This window comes from Salvelinus sp. IW2-2015, linkage group LG9 (genome assembly GCF_002910315.2).
Source record: "Salvelinus sp. IW2-2015 linkage group LG9, ASM291031v2, whole genome shotgun sequence".
Lineage (NCBI taxonomy): Eukaryota > Metazoa > Chordata > Actinopteri > Salmoniformes > Salmonidae > Salvelinus > Salvelinus sp. IW2-2015.
The window spans coordinates 20431352-20446932 of record NC_036849.1 but is presented as its reverse complement, the minus strand read 5'-3'; the positions used below and the strand labels follow the sequence as shown (position 1 = coordinate 20446932).

Genomic DNA, 15581 nt, shown 5'->3' with positions numbered 1-15581 from the left:
TTCTTTCTGCCCAGTCAACGGATGCATTATCCATGTTAATGACAGGGTCAGAGATGGGAGCGTGACCAGAGAGGGCTATTTGTGTGGCTGGTTATTATGACTCATCCTAATCTCAAATATGATCCAATCTCCGTTTCTCTCTGAATTTATGACCTAAGGATTAACATGTTAACACTAAAATTACGCTGAGGGAAATCCTCATGTCAGCATAATCATTTAGGATTACCATTATCGTTATTCCCTTCTGCACAATTTCTAACCTAGCTGTAGACTCCATTGCATTTAATAATACATATTCAGCCCCAGCTATATATATTAGCATAAAGATCGACTATTTTAATCAAACACAACATATCTGTGAAAAAAGGAGAAAGACTATAGTAACCAAAAAAAAGCAGAAGAATGAGAAAATGAAATGCATAGCAGAAATAGCCTGCCAAACAACATTTAAAACACTGTAAATTATGGTCATTTAGAACACAGTACCACCTCGTAATTTAGAAAACTGTAATACCTGGTCATTTAGAACACTAATACCTGGTCATTTAGAACCCTGTAATACCTGGTCATTTAGAACACTGTAATACCTGGTCATTTAGAACACTAATACCTGGTCATTTAGAACCCTGTAATACCTGGTCATTTAGAACCATGTAATACCTGGTCATTTAGAACATTGTAATACCTGGTCATTTAGAACACTGTAATACCTGGTCATTTAGACCACTGTAATACCTGGTCATTTAGACCACTGCAATACCTGGTCATTTAGACCACTGGTAATAACCTGGTCATGTTAGAACCCGTAATACCTGGTCATTTAGAACCCTGTAATACCTGATCATTTTAGAACCACTGCAATACCTGGTCATTTAGACCACAGTAATACCTGGTCATTTAGACCACTGAATACCTGGTCATTTAGACCACTGTAATACCTGTCATTTAGAACCCTGTAATACCTGGTCATTTAAGCCACTGTAATACCTGGTCATTTAGACCACTGTAATACCTGGTCATTTAACCACTGTAATACCTGGTCATTTAGAACACTGTAATACCTGGTCATTTAGAACACTGTAATACCTGGTCATTTAGAACCATGTAATACCTGGTCATTAAAACCATGTAATACCTGGTCATTTAGAACACTGTAATACCTGGTCATTTAGAACCCTGTAATACCTGGTCATTTAGAACCCTGTAATACCTGGTCATTTAGAACCCTGTAACACATGGTCATTTAGAACCATGTAATACCTGGTCATTTAGAACCCTGTAATACCTGGTCATTTAGAACCCTGTAATACCTGGTCATTTAGACCACTGCAATACCTGGTCATTTAGACCACTGTAATACCTGGTCATTTAGAACACTGTAATACCTGGTCATTTAGACCACTGTAATACCTGGTCATTTAGACCACTGTAATACCTGGTCATTTAGAACACTGTAATACCTGGTCATTTAGAACACTGTAATACCTGGTCATTTAGAACACTGTAATACCTGGTCATTAGAACCTGTAATACCTGGTCATTTAAACACTGTAATACCTGGTCATTTAGACCACTGTAACACCTGGTCATTTAGACACCATAATATCTGGTCATTTAGAACACTGTAATACCTGGTCATTTAGAACACTGTAACACATGGTCATTTAACCACTGTAATACCTGGTCATTTAGAACACTTGATACCTGGTCATTTAGAACACTGTAACACATGGTCATTTAGACCACTGTAATACCTGGTCATTTAGAACACTGTGATACCTGGTCATTTAGAACACTGTAACACCTGGTCATTTAGACCACTGTAATACCTGGTCATTTAGACCACTGTAATACCTGGTCATTTAGACCACTGCAATACCTGGTCATTTAGAACACTGTAATACCTGGTCATTTAGAACACTGTAACACATGGTCATTTAGAACACAGTAATACCTGGTCATTTAGAACACTGTAACACCTGGTCATTTAGAACACTGTAATACCTGGTCATTTAAACACTGAATACCTGGTCATTTAGAACACTGTAATACCTGGTCATTTAGACCACTGTAATACCTGGTCATTTAGAACACTAATACCTGGTCATTTAGACCACTGTAATACCTGGTCATTTAGACCACTGCAATACCTGGTCATTTAGAACACTGTAATACCTGGTCATTTAGACCACTGTAATACCTGGTCATTTAGAACACTGTAATACCTGGTCATTTAGAACACTGTAATACCTGGTCATTTAGAACACTGTAATACCTGGTCATTTAGAACGCTGTAATACCTGGTCATTTAGAACACTAATACCTGGTCATTTAGAACACTTAATACCTGGTAATTTAGAATACTAATACCTGGTCATTTAGAACACTGTAATACCTGGTCATTTAACACTGTAATACCTGGTCATTTAGAACAACTAATACCCTGGTCCATTTAGACCACTGTAATACCTGGTCATTTAGACCACTGCAATACCTGGTCATTTAGAACACTGTAATACCTGGTCATTTAGAACACTGTAATAACCTGGTCATTTAGAACACTGTAATACCTGGTCATTTAGAACGCTGTAATACCTGGTCATTTAGAACACTGTAATACCTGGTCATTTAGAACACTGTAATACCTGGTAATTTAGAATGCTGTAATACACGGTCATTTAGAACACAGTAATACCTGGTCATTTAGAACACTGTAACACATGGTCATTTAGAACACTAATACCTGGTAATTTAGAACCCTAATACCTGGTCATTTAGAACGCTGTAATACACAGTCATTTAGAACGCTGTAATTTAGAGTGCTGTAATACCTGGTCATTTAGAACACTGTAATAGATGGTCATTCACAACGATGCAATACATGGTCATTTAGAATACTGTAATGCATTGTCACGTAGAACACTTTAATACATGGCCATTTAGAACACTGTAATACACGGTCATTTAGAACACTGTAATAGATGGTCATTCACAACAATGCAATACATGGTCATTTAGAATACTGTAATGCATTGTCACGTAGAACACTTTAATACATGGCCATTTAGAACACTGTCATACATTGTCACGTAGAACACTGTAATACACAGTAATTTAGAACACTGTAATACATGGTCATTTTATCGTACGTTTGTTAAAGTGTAACACTTTGTTGTTGTTTTTGTCGCACTGCTTTGCTTTATCTTGGCCAGGTCGCAGTTGTAAATGAGAACTTGTTCTCATCTGGCCTACCTGGTTAAATAAAGGTGAAATAAATAAATAAATGTAGTATACTGTAATACATGGTCGTTTAGAACACTAATACACGGTCATTTAGAACACTGTAATACATGGTCATTTGATTCGAAACTACCTTTGCATAGGCTCTATAACAACTGTAAATAATGTTATTTAACCCCCACATCAAATAAACCCGGGCAAAAGGCTCAACAATTTGCATAACAATGATCCAGATTATGGCCACTTGGGGGCTTGGCAGATGTGACCCCCCTTCGCTTTTCTCTTTGTTATCATCGCTGTTATTGCTGATATTGATTGGCCTGCCTACTGCTGGGTCTCTTCTGTTAGTACTATTGTGGTGCTTTTGGTCATATTGGGTGGGCAGGGCAGTTATACAGCCTCATCCCATAGCACAGGTATCCTACTAATATCCCACAATAACACAAATAAATGCCTATATTTGCTTAGGCTATCTGGAGGTCTCTGGTTCTTTTGCTGCTTGTTTATAGACACCAGTTTGTTTGCTTGTTCCCCTTATCCTTCTGTGTGACATCTTGCATACAGTGTGAGGAACCTGGCTTGATTGGGTTAAAAAAAGTCAGAGTAGCGATCCTCCCTTTATTTATAACAATATGCATTCTGTCTATGGCCTCTATGCTATTTATCTGGCTAAGATTGTAATATAATTCAAAATCAAACACGAGGCAATACAAATCTCAAAATGTGACTTTCGTCAAAGAGACTGACACATTGAATTTAAGCAATAACGATAGTGACTTGCTGTGCTAGCCAGAGGCTGAACAGTACACATATATTGTTGTTTGTCATGCATTGTCACGCTTGATGAGGCTGCTACTGCTTCTGATTAAAATAATGAGTCACCAGATAAACTGGGGGTAATGATACACGCATTGCAAAGTAGGCCTTTTTAACCTTTTGTAGCTATAGTAATTCAATGGAAGCCTTTCTCTTCATAAGAGACAACGTAAATTGCTTGCATTTCAATTTCAATGACATTTAGTAGGGTTACTCAGGATTTGCCCTGGGCAATATTCAAGAATGGGGGAGACCGCCTCAGGACTTTAGTGTTGACCGTGGTTGTGGTTGACTCAGTGAGTGGTCATCAGTGAGTGGTCAGAGCCCACATCAATTCTATGACCTGAGGACCTCCAAGTGAGCAGCAGCCTCTGAGCCCACATCCTAACATGTCATTGTCAAGCATGACATGGCATTATTCTGACATTATTAGCTGTCATACACCTGTCCCTTTTCTATGGCTAGTTCAGCATAACCCTACAATGAGCTACGCCAGGTCTTGCAAGGACTTCTGCTAAGTGAAGTAATGGCTTGAACAGGAATTTTGCTATTAACTGCTGTTGTAAATAAAAACAGACATAGTTTAAAAGCACCAGCTGTGAGACATGGTCAAAATAGCCTGACTGTTTGCCTATCAAACTAACAGGGCCAGACAAAAGTCCTCCTCCTAGGGCCTTGAAAAACCCTATTAAGCATAGATAGTAGCCTCTCCACAGCTGGATTTAAGAAGAGAGAGGTATGGATTTTCTGCATCAAGAACTATCTGGATAAGCATTTAATAAGTCCTGCAGCAAACATGCCAATAGGAATACAAATGATTCAGCTAAGATACAGAATTGCAATAACACTAAACATTGTATGTGTATCTATTCTCACAAAATTAACATTTTACTTTCGGGGACTCACCAGTTGAGAGGCACTCAGATCCAGTCAAAATGAAGGGTGAGGTCCATACAGTGTTTTGAGGGTGGGTTTCTATGTGAATTCTTCCAGCAGTAAATGTGATTTAGGATGTCCTTCCCTCTAGTTCCTTGGTGTAGCAGCAGCAGCCTGGTGGTAGAGGTCTCAGGGGAGTGACTAGGCCTGCTCTGCTGCTCACACAACCCAACTAAGGAGGCTGGATTTAACTTGCTAATTAGTCACCTATCTCCCACCCAGTCATCAAATCTGCCCTCTGAGCAGCCATGTATCCCATCATCACAGTGGATTACTTGTTACTATATCAGTAGGGTCAGACTAGACCTCCCTCGGACAATTAAGAAAATATGAAGTTAAAATGAAGATTCTGGCTGTGATACAATATGACAAGTAGCTATATCATTGTGGGTGTTCTCCATAACAAAAAAATGCAAGAACATCCTCCAGTTAGAGAATGTAATATTTTCATTTGAATAATTAAGATAAATGTGGCCGCATCAAATATAGTGAACTGAGTTAGTTTATGGCAGTTTGACAGTGCAGCTCGTTGCAGAGTGTTTACTCCTTTAGCCTCCAACAAGGGCTTGTGTAGAGCAGTATACTCAATGAGGAATTGAACAATTTTATGGTTGAGAGGGATGAGGCAAAAGTCTGGCTCCACAACCGATTGGCAAACGTACTGCAAATTGAGAAATCATGTGACTAAACTGAATAAAAAGAATAAACTACATTATGAGACAAAGATAAACGCTTTAGAGCACCTTCAACAAAATGTTGGTAAAAAAGGCACAGCTCCAGCATTCATTGAATCAGATGGCTCATTCATCACAAAACCAACTGATATGGCCAACTACCTTATTGATATTTTCATTGGCAAGATTAGCAAACTTAGGCATGACATGCCAGCAACAAAGAACACCCTCTGGCACTACACATCCAAGTATATCTGACCAAATTCAGAAAGACAAGAATTGTAATTTTGAATTCCGTAAAGTGAGTGTGGAAGAGGTGAAAAAATTATTGTTGTCTAGCAACAAGCCAGCAGGGTCTGACAACTTGGATGGAAAATTACTGAGGATAATTGCGGACAATTTAAGCCTTCCCTCAGGCCTGGAGGGAAGCAAAAGTCATTCCGCTATCTAAGAATAGTAAAGCCCCCTTTACTGGCTCAAATATCCGACCAATCAGCCTGTTACCAACCCGTAGTAAAGTTTTGGGGAAAATGGTGTTTGACCAGATACAATGCTATTTTACAGTAAACAAATTAACAACAGACTTTCAGCACGCTGATAGGAAAGGACATTCAACAAGCACAGAACTCACACAAATGACTGATGATTGGCTGAGAGAAATTTATGATAAAAATATTATGGTGGCTGTTTTGTTAGACTTCAGTGCTGCTTTTGACATTATCTGCTAAAAGAAAACACCCATTGCTATTTTGTGGATAAAGAGTTACCTGTCTAACAAAACACAGAGGGTGTTCTTTAATGGAAGCCAGGTAGAATCAGGAATTCCCCAGGGCAGCTGTCTAGGTCCCTTACTTTTTTCAATCTTTACTAACGACATGCCACTGGCTTTGAGTGCCGATGTATGCGGATGACAACTGAAATGACTGCAACACAGAACAAAGAGCTGTAGTTCGTTTCAGAATGGGTGGCAAGGAATAAGTTAGTCCTAAATATTTCAAAAACGAAAAGCATTATATTTCGGACAAATCATTGACTAAACCCTAAACCTCAACTAAATCTCCCAATAAATAATGTGGAAATTGAGCAAGGTGAGGTGACTAAACTGCTTGGAGTAACCATGGATTGTAAACTGTCATGGTCAAAACATATTGATACAACAGTAGCTAAGATGGGGAGAAGTCTGTCCATAATAAAGCGCTGCCCTACCTTCTTAAAAAGCACTATCAACAAGGCAGGTCCTACAGGCTCTAATTTTGTCACACCTGGACTACTGTTCAGTCGTATGGTCAGGTGCCTCAGAGGGATTTAGGAAAATTACTATTGTCTCAGAACAGGGCAGCACGGCTGGCACTTGGATGTACACAGAGAGCAAACATTAATAATATGCATGTCAATCTGTCCTGGCTCAAAGTGGAGGAGATTGACCTCATCACTACTTGTATTTGTGAGAGGTATTGACATGTTGAAAGCACCGAGCTGTCTGTTTAAACAACTACCACACAGCTCAGACACCCATGCATACCCCACAAGACATGCCACAAAAGGTCTCTTCACAGTCCCCAAGTCCAGAACAGATTATGGGAGGCGCACAGTACTACATAGAGCCATGCCTACATGGAACTCTATTCCACATCAGGTAACTGATGCAAGCAGCAGAATCAAATACACCTTATGGAACTACGAGGACTGTAAAGCAACACAAACATAGGCACATGCATACACATGATAATATATGCACTATACACACACGTACACATGGATTTTGTGTCGTAGATATGTGGTAGTGGGGTAGGGGCCTGAGGGCACACAGTGTTGTGAAATCTGTTATGAATGTAATTGTAATGTTTATGAAATTGTATAACTGCCTTAATTTTGCTGGATGCCAGGAAGAGTAGCAGCAGCTAATGTGGATCCATATCAAATAAATACAAATACTCATCTCATATTCAATTAGAGGTTCAAATAACCTCAGATGAAAAACATGCAAAGTAGCCCATATTTGAACTCTGCGGTCTAGAACTCCTCATGCATGCCCTCTACTGACAGTGAGTCATACGACAGGCTCCAGTTCACAGGCAACAATTACCACAAGACCTGTGGGGGTACATTTAAACCAACAGAATCAGTCAGTTTGGACATACCTACTCATTCCAGGTTTTTCTCTAGTTTTACTATTTTGTACATTGTAATAGTGAAGACATCAAAACTATGAAATAGCATCCCGGAGTCGCCGCTTTACTGTTGACGTTGAGACTGGTGTTTGGCAGGTACTATTTAATGAAGCTGCCAGTTGAGGCCTTGTGAGGCGTGTTTCTCAAACTAGACACGAATGTACTTGTCCTCTTGCTCAGTTGTGCACCGGAGCCTCCCACTCCTCTTTCTATTCTGGTTACAGCCAGTTTGCGCTGTTCTGTGAAGCCTGTAATCGAACCCACAAATGCTGATGCTCCAGATACTCAACTAGTCAGAAGAAGGCCAGTTTTATTGCTTCTTTAATCAGAACAACAGTTTTCAGCTGTGCTAACATAATTGCAAAAGAGTTTTCTAATGCGCAATTAGCCTTATAAAATGATACTTGGATTAGCTAACACAACGTGCCAATGGAACACAGGAGTGATGGTTGCTAATGGACCTCTGTACGCCTATGTAGATATAAAATTTAAAAAAATCTGCCATTTCCAGCTACAATAGTCATTTACAACATTACCAATGTCTACACTGTAGTTCTGATCAATTATGTTATTTTAATGGACATATATGCTTTTATTTCAAAAACAAGGACATTTTTAAGTGACCCCAAACTTTTGAACAGTAGTGTATGTTGATTTGTTGTGTATGTTGACGATTTAGGTTACTACATGACTCCATGTGTTATTTCATAGTTTTGATGTATTCACTATTATTCTACAACGTAGAAAAGAGCAAAAATAAACAATAACCCTTGAATGAGTAGGTGTGTCCAAACTTTTGACTGGTACTGTATATATACACAGCAGTGACAGCTATGCATCGATATGAATTGAACCCTGTCATTCTCACCTCTGGATTTCTCAGTCATTCTCACGCCCTGCCTACACCACTGAAAGGTTCATTCCACTGGGAGGTTACATGAAGCAGGCAAATAAATAATAAAGAGGAAAGACAGATACATAGTGTGTTATTAGTGGTCCCGTCTGGCTCAGTTAGTAGAGCATGACGCTTGCAACACCAGGGTTGTGGGTTTGACTCCCACAGGGGACAAGTTTCAAACTGTTTATATACACAAATGCTAAAATACATACATGATGACACTGATAGTCTGCTACCTAATGATAAAACACTGAACATGTCCTTGTGGAAATGTGTCAGTTTGGAAGACCAGAGCCCGCTTGCTCTTCCTTGCCACTGCCCCCTGCCTTCTTCTGTCGGTAGCGCTCAGCCCGCAGTTCCTCAAAGCAGAACTCGGAGGCGCCACTGAGCAGCAGCTCCTTGCAGTACATGCTATGCTCCAGAGCTTTCCCCTCTTCCTGCTGCTGTTGCTGCAGTCTCTTCAGAGGAGTCTCATCCCTGCAGGGCTTTCGTGCAGACAACACTGAATTCACAGCTGGGTTGATCTTACACGGTGTCCTGGAGGAATAAGGTGTCAGAACAAATAACTAAAACACAGCTGGAGCAGAAACAAACTATGCCAAAGGCATACAGCTCAGGGTTACTGCTGGGTTTAAGTCACACAATTTTGAAATAATTTATTGCTAGACCTACATTTCTTTGAATAGAAAAATGGATCTTTACTGTTCCAGCCGCAGTAGTTAATTCAGTTAGTTATGATTAAGATGATCTCAGTTTACACTCACATAGCTGGAGGCTGATCCGACTCCTCCACAAAGGGCTGGAAGTTTGGCTTGATGGGCAGAGCCACAACACTGTGACCAAACCTGGACTTCATTGGCATCTACAATAGAGCACACACAAATTCAGTCATAAATTATAACAAGCCTTAAGTCCCATTACTGTGTGTCTCATACCTTTACGTTGCTCCATTTCTCAGGCCTCTGCTCGTTCTCCTTGGATCTCGATGGGGGTGGGGCCATCCAAGATTCCAACTTTGGTTCAGAGGGCTCAGCACTGACAGCCTTGTTCTCATCAAAGATCACAAGGCGACTGTTTTGACCACTGCTGGCCAGAGCTGGTGGGCCTTGTAACTGTAGGCTTCGTGAATTACCTGTGAACAAACAAGTAATATAGAGTCAAAAATCATAAATATATTCTTCTTTATGACATTACATAACCCAACATGACACTTTAACCTGGAATGATTTATAATTTTGAAAAGAGACATTAGCTTACTGCTCAGTGCTGCACCAACTCTACTAATGGGTGCAACAGCCTTTTTCTTCCCCCTGTGTTTTAGATCCACCAGAGAAACCCGCTCAGGCTTTGCTGCCTCAGCTTCCTCCTCCTCGTCATTCTCCTCATTCACCATTCCAGACATCACCTGCCGGGACACACGCGCCTGCAAAGCCCTGCAACAGATGACACAAAACATTGAATCATGCTAGGAAAACTAAAACCACCTCAAACAGCATGGAAGTAGATCCAGTAAAAAAATTATTAAAGTAGATCCATACTTGTGAAACTGCAGGAGTTTCTCCAGAGGTTCAGCCCCACGCTTGAAGCCCTCCTGGTAGACACTGTCTGCTGTTCGAGAGTTACCCTGATTCTCATACTCCTCAGACCAGGCAATGTAGAAGGAAGCCTGTTGTACTCCTATTCCCTGGGCTCGCATATATGTGTAGATATCCAAAGGCTCGTGACCGCTCTCCGCCTAATACAGGAAGACAGAGTACATACATAGCCATGAATACAACTTGTTTGATTGACACTTGTCACATGTTAAAGCTGTATGAACAAAGGACAAGGGTTACTTACAAATTTGATCCATAGGTCAACATAACGGCTGTCATTGTGATATTTGTTTTCCTCTGTGAAGCGCATCACAGCTCTCTCCAAAAGCACATTAAGGTTACTCTCCTTTCCTCCCTGTGGATAGGTCTGCTCTGTCCATTTAACATACCTGTTCAAAAGGAACCATGTTATCTGGCTACAATAATGACATTATCAATGAACATTAAGACATTCACACTGTAATACTCCTTCAGGTATGATTACAGTCTTGGCCAGAGTAATCCTTTTCATCTTACCGATCCCAAACATCAAGGGGGTCATCTCCATCATACACTCTCAGTTCAGACTCAAAAGCCCTGAAGACAAAAACAATAGGCCTGTTTGCATATTGCCAGCACTGTAAATTCACACCATTCAGCCAAGCCAAGAACCAGAATGCCTTGTGGAACTGCCCCAAAACTGGTTATTTAACGTTAGGTAGCTAGTAAGCAAAAGTCCCACTTTATGCTGTCTCTCCCTCCCATCCCAAGCACGGCACTCAAATCCCTGTTTGTAGATAGTTAAGTACTTTAATAAAGGCATCCTTACTGTTTGTGTTGGTTGGTGGCAGAGCTCGAACCCTCTTGCTGTTGACTGAGTGCCTGGTGTAAAACTGATATGGCCCGACCTTTCTTCAAGGGCTGGATGTTCTCTTTGCAAAGTTCCCAGTCTGCTTCTCCACCTTCTGCCATTTTGTTTCTGTAAGTCAGCTAGCTAGCTACAATAACAGCAGACACAAACAATGACAAGCCACACAAGTACATCTCTTGGACAACTTGTAATATTTTACAAGGCAAGTAACAAGCAAGGTATCACGCTTTGAAATATTTTTGCAAAAGCGCTAGCTACAGTAGTTACATAACAWTAACTAGCTAGGTGGCTAGCATTAGCCACAGTAGCTAGCTGGTTAGCTACCTACTACAAAGCTAGGTTTCCAAATCGTATTAGGCTAACGTTATATCAAAAATATCTTACCTTGTTAGATAGCTAGATATATATTTTTTCTTCAACAACTTTCTTGATAAAATATGTATATTCTTTGTCAAAGTTAAACAACACTGGACTGGGTCGTTGTCCTTTTCATGCTGGTTGCTCTGTGTATTTTGAACTCGAACCGCGAGAAGATATGAACAAAGCTGATTGGATGGTCACACCAATACGTTAGTAAACGAGAAACTCTTTTGAAAAATTAAATGTATTTTTCGCTGATAGTATATTATTTACTGTGGACTCCAAAACCACTCAAATATAATATCTTCCATAAAAATATGTTTGCTTTACATTTATACTTTAGGACTACATTTATCATGTGGCTGCACGCTCAAGGAATGCTAGGTTGAAGATGGCCAGTTATATTTTGAACCTAGACTTAATGTACATGCAACTTCCGGTGGACTTCCTGATTGATCAATGGATTTTTTCCTGGATAGTCTAAACAAATCTAGCTATGAAATAGTTAGTTTTATGTTTATTTGACAAATGACTGTATCATACGTAGATGGCAAGACGATAGCAGTAGTGGCCGTTCAACCAGATTACATTACTCTAAATCCGGCGAAATGGACAACCGTTGCTATTGTTGTGCATCAAAGTTCACTCTCTTCAGGAAGGAGGTTTGTTTCTACCCCCTAGTAACGTTACTCATTTCAGTTGCTGTAGTTATCTGAATATTTTACTGCCTATAATTGTCAAATCATCTGGTACAGGTTCGAACTCCTTGTTTTATGTTTTGATTGTCATCTTTTACAGTTGGGCTGTAAGAACTGTGGGCGTTCATTTTGCTCGGGTTGCCTGACTTTCAACGCAGTGGTGCCTCGCTGTGGCAACACCCAGCAGAAGGTCTGCAACCAATGTCATGGGAATCTCACAAGGTGGAGTGATAATGTAGTTTTGCTTTTCTACCAAAACATTATGCCTATTCAATAACATGGTATTTGATGCGCTGGTTTTGCTTGCTCTCTGAATACTGTTTTGGCAGTGGAGAAAACCAAAATAATGCCGCAAGATGGTCCCCTCCTGAAAACTACAAAAAGTGAGTAAAGGTAGGTTGATGAGTCAGTCGACTGTTTGCTATATGTCGCTTATCGGTAGATATCATAACGCCTTTTATATTGTGTTTGCGCAGACGTGTTGCTGCTCTTGAGGCCAAACAAGGACAACCGATTCCACCCCCTGAAACAGGGGGCAGCAGAAATGCCAAACTAGGCCTCATTCCAACCAAACGTCTGAGTAAAGAGGACCTGGCCATCGCTGAGAGGCTGCAAAAGCTGAAAGAGGACACCAAACCAAGTGAGCATTGTTTAACACACTATGTTCCAATAGGCCTATATCTTTACTGATACCTGAAATTATATCTGTGGCCAACCTTTTGTTTAGAGTCCATCCCGTCAGAAAAAGAGATTGAATCCCGCCTGGCTGCCCTGAAGGCTCCTCTCCAGCCTGTACCCTCTGCAGGGGAGATGGAGGACCGCTTGGCAGCCTTACAGGGAAGATGTCCTCCCTCCCAAGCCCTTCTACCTGTGAGTCTGAGCATTAGACTACACATATACACATACACATGAAGGCAAAAACTTTCTGTGCTGCTGCTATTTGACCTCATTCATACTGTATCCAAATTCTTCAGGTCTTAGTGACGTATCATTATTGTAATAAGTTAGTTTTGTGGCTCTGTGCAGGTACACCAGCCCCCTGATGTTCGGACCCCAACAGAACAAGCCAATGACCTGATCACTCAGTTGTCAGAGGAAGTTGTCATAGACACCCAACAACCAAATCCTGAAGGTATTTGGATTCTTCCCATCTGTAACTATACCAACTTTAATTAAAAAGTGAGATATTACTGTAGATTAGTCTTTATTCAAAGATAACAATTCAATGGCTTCCTACTCTATCAAGCTGTTGTAAATGCTGAATCTATTTTCCAACCATGTTTCCATTCCAGGTGTGGATGGTCCCATGAACAACTTGAATAAGCAGGAGGGGGACAGGCTGGAGGAGAACCTGGATAATGGGGGTGGGCTGCAGGATGCAGCCAGGCAGCTGGAGGATAAAAAGAACCGCCTGCTGGCCGACGCCATGGAGGACCTGAGACGGGACCGCTGCTCCCAGGAACAGGTTCTACAGATGGCCAAGAGGCTGGCCCAGCTCAAGGGACAGGACCCTGACAAGGGTAAATTACTAAATGTAGATATTAACCCCCCCCCCCCTTCCTCCATATAAATACTTCATACAGAATCACACCATAGCTATGAGAGAAAGAGAGGAGAGGAAACCGTCAGTGTGGTCAAATCTGTTTTCTTGTTTATGTGATGTGTCATCTGTGTTGTAATGATGTGCTGTAACAGTGTTCTGTTATGTTGTTTCAGTCACAATGGAAGACTTCCAACACCCTGACAGCGAGGACGAGACTGAGGAAGAGACCATGACGAGGATACTGAAAAAGGTCTGCAACTAAAAGCAGAACCTACTTTGAATATGTACTTTATCTCAACGGAGTCCTTGTTCTTTTACATTCCTACACATAGTGGCGATGCATATCAACCTCTTTTAAGATAGTGCTACTTTTCATAACCACATGGGGCTGATGTTTTGCCATTTTACTTATAATAGTCATAATTGAAAGAGACAATTGAAGCTGTGATCTGGTAAAGGTGAATATGAATATGAATGATTAAGCAAACTGTGGTAATTGTTTACTCATTCCCAGCTCACGGAAGAAGCTGCATTAGATGAGGCCAGTGGCTACAACATACCTCCTGAGCACAGCGGTCCTAGGAACATAGAGAAGACAGACGCTCACATGAAACCGGTAATAAACCTGCAGTCCTCCTTGAATACACACACTTCATAGAATTCCACAAATAAATTGCAGATAGTAAAAGAACAAAATTAAATATATATATTTGTTTAATCTATGTTATAGACACCAGTTCCTTCAACGTCGTCGAGAACCCCAGCAGCTGTCGTAACCTGTCAGGATTTAGACAGTGACGAGGATGAGCTTCCCTGGTGCTGCATCTGTAACCAGGACGCCTCCATCCGCTGTCACACCTGTGATGGTGATTTGTACTGCAACCGCTGCTTCAGGTACTGCACAATACTACTACTACTATGGCCACATAACTCAAGCAAATCATTGCATTGACATCTATGCAGTGATTTACGAGAAAGTTAGATTCCCTGCGATTCATCCTGGTGTTTTTGTAATGTTTTTTCCCAGGGAGGGCCATGATAAGTATGTCAGGAAAGAGCACCGCACAGCTAGTTACACGGCACCTAAGAAGAAGACGACGTGAGACTGCAGGGGCTGGCACCACTACTTTCTGGATGGTCACTCCTGAGAGATGTGTACTATATCTTTAAGAGGCTGGACAGTTTTCTTCAGTTTTCTTTCGCAAGATCACAAAGCGAAGGCTGATCCAAACATTACTACCTGTCTTACAAAGAGACCAAGAAGAAACCCTGATTATGTTGCTAATCTAGTGTAATACGCAGCAATCTATCAAGTGTAGTTAGATTGCTTCAAAGTGGCTATTCTAGGGGGTAACATTATGGGGTTGCAGCAGCATAATTCAATGCTTAAGATAGCAACAGAATAACTATTGTAGATTCACATGATGTAATGTCTAAGCAATATCAGTCATTCACATGTGGACTGTTGCCAATAATATGTAGTATCTGTGTAATATCAATTTCCCTTTAATATGTTGTGTAAGTCTAACTTACTCTCACAATTGTAAAACATTATTGTATTTTATATGTTACCCTTTGGATTTTGGTCCAATTAAATAAAGGTGTCTGGGCTATTTGTTGTGCTACCTCAATTGTCTCAGAGGCTTAGTTATGAGCAGTGTGGTTTGATTTGATAATGCACTTTAATTGGCTTGCAGATATCTTATTTGTTGTCATGATACTGAGATAGATGCTGAGTTGGGGACAATAACAACATGCACACATGTCGCAGAAACACAAGTTTCTCATTTGGGATGATGT

At 40.6% G+C, this 15581-nt stretch overlaps 2 protein-coding genes across 2 annotated transcripts; one reads left to right on the top strand and one right to left on the bottom strand.

Annotated features, from left to right (window-relative positions):
• Positions 1-8806: 8806 nt before the first annotated feature.
• Positions 8807-11803, bottom strand: bub1bb (BUB1 mitotic checkpoint serine/threonine kinase Bb). The gene is made up of 9 exons (XM_023994653.2): positions 11565-11803; positions 11139-11307; positions 10847-10906; positions 10575-10719; positions 10274-10470; positions 9993-10168; positions 9671-9867; positions 9500-9597; positions 8807-9272 (listed from the first exon to the last, which is right to left on the bottom strand). Exons 2-9 carry the CDS (start codon positions 11279-11281, stop codon positions 9011-9013), a joined length of 1278 nt encoding a protein of 425 aa, XP_023850421.1. The 5' UTR covers positions 11282-11307; positions 11565-11803; the 3' UTR covers positions 8807-9010.
• A 169-nt stretch (positions 11804-11972) lies between these two features.
• On the top strand, positions 11973-15394 carry zfyve19 (zinc finger, FYVE domain containing 19). Its single transcript, XM_023994652.2, has 11 exons — positions 11973-12202; positions 12339-12460; positions 12568-12621; positions 12715-12878; positions 12966-13108; positions 13265-13370; positions 13531-13758; positions 13955-14031; positions 14296-14397; positions 14512-14675; positions 14809-15394. The coding sequence occupies exons 1-11, from the start codon at positions 12149-12151 to the stop codon at positions 14882-14884; spliced, it is 1290 nt and encodes a 429-aa protein (XP_023850420.1). The 5' UTR covers positions 11973-12148; the 3' UTR covers positions 14885-15394.
• Positions 15395-15581: the final 187 nt, after the last annotated feature.